The 6,000-nt window shown below is 44.9% G+C and overlaps 1 protein-coding gene across 1 annotated transcript in view; it reads left to right on the top strand.

Annotated features, from left to right (window-relative positions):
* Window positions 1-6,000, top strand: part of LOC134189638 (E3 ubiquitin-protein ligase HERC2-like) — a 51,321-nt gene that overhangs the window by 30,371 nt on the left and 14,950 nt on the right. Inside the window, exons 20-21 of the mRNA XM_062657981.1 lie at window positions 101-633; window positions 1,454-1,654. Of these exons, the coding sequence (XP_062513965.1) occupies window positions 101-633; window positions 1,454-1,654 (734 nt within the window). The remainder of the gene's footprint in view (window positions 1-100; window positions 634-1,453; window positions 1,655-6,000) is intronic.

Below are 6,000 nucleotides of genomic sequence, written 5' to 3'. Positions count from 1 at the left end.
ATGATCATGATTGCTCATAATGTTCTATGACTGTGATTGCATTTTGCATTTGTTAGGAACACTTGTCAGGATTTGTATCTAACTATGATATTACTTGTAGGAACAGTTGCCAATGTGAATGTTTATCTTCTCAGACAACAACAGACGTTTCTTTTGCTGCTAAAGGCTTCCAGAGTCCTCTTGAGTCGACAAGATAGTTTGAGGTGGGTCCTTTCACATCGTACTGAAAACAGGAGCCTTTTTCAAAAAGTGCTTCATGCTGCTACTTTGCCTTCTCCTGTGAAAGCAGTCTTTAGTCGAGATGAGGTAGAAGCTGCAGTTATTACTTGTGTGCAACATTTGGTTGCAGCAACTTCTCCTACACCACAAAGATTAGTTGTGTCAAAGTCTGCACAGCAAACTAAATTGAAGAAACCTCAGAAACCAAAAGAAGTTGTTGAACTACCTCCACCATCTCAGTTGGTTTCTCAGATAATGGATATGGGATTTCTTCAAAGAAATGTTGAGTATGCTATTGATTGTCTTGGTGGTGCGGACAATGCTGAAACAGTTATCTTGTGGCTTTTGGAGCATCCGGATGTTTCTCCACCAGTGCAAGAGGCATCACAAGAATCAGAAGACAGTGATTCTGATGTATGTGCTTTGTGTGCACCCGTGTTGTTATATGATGTTTGAAATATCTTTACTATTTGAACTAAGGATGCCCTTAGACCGTCTTGGGATAGTTGTCTCAAAGAAAGAAAATTATTAGGACTTTTTGGAATCCCAAATTTAATATATTTACATCTAATGTTACCATTAGTTTGACCCTGTAAATGAAAGTGTTTTATAACATTTGTAGTCACAAGTGAAATTTTTGAAAAGATTCATAAAACGTGGAACTTCATTAATTAGGAATCAATTTGTGATGATTATTATAATATTGGGCGTTTAGTAACTTGCATAATTCATAGGAGTGCACAAACTCTGTCGTACTTGACATCAAGTGACTATTTATACGAACTTACATAATGCAATTTTTGATACTGTCTGTTTATTAGGTTTTGTTGTAAGGTTATAGAACACACCTTTGTATTGTTAATGATCACAAAAAATATGCAGAAGATCGCTTTAGACAGGAACAATGTGTGGCAAAACAAGGGAAAGATAAGAGATGGAGAGAACTTTTGTTGTAATGCAAGTGATTATTTCAAGGGTAGTCTTTTTTCAAAGGCTTGGAATGACTAATGGCTGTCAGCTATTTATGGTGATTTACTGAATGCTGTGACGCTGAGTATTATATGTAGAAACCAACTAATTGGTGATCCGTCAGCAATGCGTGGATCCTATATTTCTGGTTTGATTCTAGGTTATAGGATGACTTAAAAATGTACTTGTTTAGTCACAAGACATGGCTAGTGTATTATGTTAGAGATAGTAGAGATGATTGTGTTCTAATATACTGTTGTGTTAGTTTTTTCAGTTACCTTGTTTAAGTGATGATGAACTGGAAAATGACGATGGTCCAGCTACGAAGTATAAAACCCGAAAAGATTTTCTTACAACGGAGGAGTATGCTCGCTATGTTCGAGACACTATCATGGTGGGCATGACTGTTCGGTGCAGAGAATCCTATGAAGAGGTTGTGGAAGGAGACTTTGGTCGGGTTGTGAAGGTGATTTTTAATTATTTTGTATGATTTATTTTGGGCTTGATGTAAACTCATGTGTGCTAATACAGTAGTATATAATAATAATAATAATAATAATAATAATAATAATAATAATAACAATAATCCAGACTCTGTACCCGACTGGTTGTCTCAAGGAATAACTACTCTGATTCCTAAGAATGACAAGACTGACCAGGCCAAAAATTACCGGCCTATCACGTGTCTGTCTGTCTTCTATAAGACCCTCACCTCAGTCATCAGGCAGAGGATTGCAGGGCATTTGGATCAGAGAAACCTCATGGCTCCGGAGCAGAAGGGTTGTCGACAGGGATCTTTTGGTGCAAAGGATCAGCTGTTGATCAACAAGCTGCTTACCGAAGACTGTAGGACCAGGCACAAGAGCTTGAGCATGGCTTGGGTGGACTACCAGAAAGCCTATGACAGCGTGCCACACAGTTGGTTGCTCCAATGCCTTCAGCTGCATAAGATCAGTCCAGTCTTGTGCGGGTTCCTGTCACGTGTGATGAAGAGTTGGAGGACATCGATGGTGCTTTCTTGCGGGAATAGTACTATCAAGACAAGGCTTATGCAGATCAGGAGGGGTATTTTCCAAGGTGACTCACTTTCTCCACTTCTCTTCTGTATGGCTCTCAATCCTCTGAGCAAGGAGCTGAACAGAACCGGTTACGGCTACCGGATGACCACTGGGCATGGTGAGACTGTCAAACGTCAGGCTATCAGTCATCTACTTTACATGGATGATCTGAAGCTGTATGGCAGAAACTCTGATCAGTTGGACGGGTTGTTGCACACGGTTCGTACCTTCTCTGATGACATCCAGATGAAGTTTGGTCTGGACAAATGTGCTGTTGCACACTTTGTCAACGGCAGACTATCTGGACACAACTCTGGGGTGACGGTAGGAAAAACGGACACCATCAACTGTCTGGAACCGGGTCAAGTCTACAAGTACTTGGGTGTAGATGAGAGTAACGGTATTCAGCACAGCATGATGCGGGAGAGACTCCGTCGCGAGTACTTTCGCAGAGTGAAGGTGGTTCTCCGGACTGAGTTGTATGGTCGGAACAAGATTCTAGCCATCAATGGGTTTGCACTACCGGTTCTCACTTACGGTTTTGGCGTCATTCATTGGGGGTGCACGGACCTGCAGCAGCTTGATCGTCGGACCAGAAAGCTTCTCTCTATGCACGGAGTCCACCATCCTGCTGCAGACGTTGACCGACTGTACGCTCCTTGCAGTGATGGGGGTAGGGGGTTACAACAGATTGAGTCGACATATCAATCTTGTATTGTGAGGCTGAACTGTTACCTTGCTGACAGTTCTGATCCTTTCATGCAGATGATACGGGAGTGTGACTCTGGAAAATCTTCACACTCAATCAAGCGCATGGCTTGTCGGTTTACTGCACAGCTGCGGAGGAGTCTTGCTTTGGACGACAAGTCGCAGAACTTACACAGGAGTGCATCCATCTCGGTTGAAGGTGGCTTCGAGCAAGCGCCTAAAACAGATGCGAGACATTACCGTACGTGTTGCAGTTCTCTTCGTGTGCGGTCCTGGAGCGAGAAGCCTATGCACGGGCAGTATCGTCGTCTCACTGAGCAACCGCCTGTGGACATGAAAGAGACCTACGGATGGCTAAAGGCAGCGAATCTTCCTGCTGCAACTGAGGGACTGGTTGTTGCTGCTCAAGACCAAGCTCTTCGGACTCGGTACTATGAGCGCAAGATTCTACATCGTGATGTCAGTCCTACTTGCCGCATGTGCAGTGTAGGCCTGGAGACAGTCGACCACATTGTGGCAGGCTGTAGTGCTTTGGCACCGACGGACTACACTGATCGACACAATCAGGTGGCATCCATCATTCACTGGGACGTTTGTCGCCATTTTGGGGTTCCAGTGGAGAGCAGATGGTACCGGCATCATCCTGATAGGCTTGTGGAGACGGATGACGTTACTATGATGTGGGATACCACCATCCCCACTGCCAGGAAGATCAAAGCCAATCGTCCAGACATCTGTCTCAGAAATAGGAAGACAAACACTTGTCTTCTTATTGATATCAGCTGTCCTGCTGATGACAACATTGGCAAGAAACATGCTGAGAAGTTGGCGAAGTACAGCGACTTGCGAGTGGAGATAAGCCGCATGTGGCATTGTCGAACACTGGTGGTTCCGGTGGTCTTGGGAGCTTTGGGCACAGTGCACGCAGGTATTGCACGGTGGCTGGACATTATTCCAGGTCATCACAACCTGCAGCACTTACAGAAAACAGTGCTTCTGGGATCTACTCGGATCCTTCGTAAAGTCGTGTCTTCTTTCTAGACAGCCGTGATGGTCTAAGTACTTCTGAAGCAGGGTTTGCTTCCGGTACTTGTAATAGACTTTACAAACCAGACTGATCTGGTTGAGCACGACAAATAATTAATAATAATAATAATAGGGGCATAACGACACATAACACAACCTGCAGCACTTACAGAAAACAGTGCTTCTGGGATCTACTCGGATCCTTCGTAAAGTCATGTCTTCTTTCTAGACAGCCGTGATGGTCTAAGTACTTCTGAAGCAGGGTTTGCTTCCTGTACTTGTAATAGACTTTACAAACCAGACTGATCTGGTTGAGCACGACACATAATAATAAGTCACCGCTGTGGCTTAGTGGTTAGCGACAATGGCTACCACTCCATGATTAGGGGGTTCAAACCCCAATGACGACAGTAAATTATGAAACTTGTCTGTCTTTCTCTCTCATGTTTCTCTAGCTTTATCCATGAGACCATGACTCGTTTCAGTCGTTGGGGAGTTTCTGTGGTCTGGCGAAGGGTCCGTTGACAATGATGTTCAGTGCTTTCCTGGTAGTCATTTATATCCACTGGGCGTGCTTTTTCGATTTTCGTGGTCACCGTAATGCCTGCAATCTATATCGAATTGGCCAATCATTGATTGCTGTGTGGACTACACAGGAACATGTACCCCGCTGGGCTCACCTGCCGGGTTGTTGGGCGGCCAGATGGGGGTAAAGACCCCACTTGCCCATTATGAATGGGCATAGCGACACAACAATAATAATGGCTAAAGGCAGCGAATCTTCCCGCTGCAACTGAGGGACTGGTTGTTGCTGCTCAAGACCAAGCTCTTCGGACTCGGTACTATGAGCGTAAGATTCTACATCGTGATGTCAGGCTGTAGTGCTTTGGCACCGATGGACTACACTGATCGACACAATCAGGTGGCCTCCATCATTCACTGGGATGTTTGTCGTCATTTTGGTGTTCCAGTGATGGTACCGGCATCATCCTGATAGGCTTGTGGAGACGGATGACATTACTATGATGTAGGATACCACCATCCCCACTGCCAAGAAGATCAAAGCCAATCGTCCAGACATCTGTCTCAGAAATAAGAAGACAAACACTTGTCACTTGTCTTCTTATTGATATCAGCTGTTCTGCTGATGGCAACATTGGCAAGAAACATGCTGAGAAATTGGCGAAGTACAGCGACTTGCGAGTGGAGATAAGCCGCATGTGGCATTGTCGAACACTGGTGGTTCCTGGTGGTCTTGGGAGCTTTGGGCACTGTGCACGCAGGTATTGCACAGTGGCTGGACATTATTCCAGGTCATCACAACCTGCAGCACTTACAGAAAACAGTGCTTCTGGGATCTACTTGGATCCTTCGTAAAGTCATGTCTTCTTTCTAGACAGCCATGATGGTCTAAGTACTTCTGAAGCAGGGTTTGTTTCCGGCACTTGTAATAGACTTTACAAACCAGACTGATCTGGTTGAGCACGACAGATATCACCGCTGTGGCTTAGTGGTTAGCGACAATGGCTACCACTACATGGTTGGGAGGTTCAAACCCCAGTGACGACAGTAAATTATGAAACTTGTCTGTCTTTCTTTCTCATGTTTCTTTAGCATTATCCATGAGACCATGACTCGTTTCAGTTGTTGGGGAGTTTCTGTGGTCTGGCGAAGGGTCCATTGACGATGACGTTCAGTGCTTTCCTGGTGGTCATTGATATCTACTAGGCATGCTCCCCCATATTTGCGGTCACCATAATGCCTGCAGTCTATATCAAATTGGCTAGTCATTGATTGCCATGTGGACTACACAGAAACATGTACCCTGCTGTGCTCACGTATCGGGTTGGTGGGCACCCAGATGGGGTAAAGACCCCACTTGCCCATCATGGAGGGGCGTAGTGACACATAATAGAAAACCCACGCATCATCTGTGGTGTGAGCAAAATCATTCTCTGACTGACGTCTCTGAGCAGCGTTTGGCAGACCAGAAGCGATATCTCCTGACTTCTGGAAGTCT

This window comes from Corticium candelabrum, chromosome 14, assembly GCF_963422355.1.
Source record: "Corticium candelabrum chromosome 14, ooCorCand1.1, whole genome shotgun sequence".
Lineage (NCBI taxonomy): Eukaryota > Metazoa > Porifera > Homoscleromorpha > Homosclerophorida > Plakinidae > Corticium > Corticium candelabrum.
Note: the sequence above shows the minus strand (reverse complement) of the source record. Positions and strands in the feature narration are given on the sequence as shown.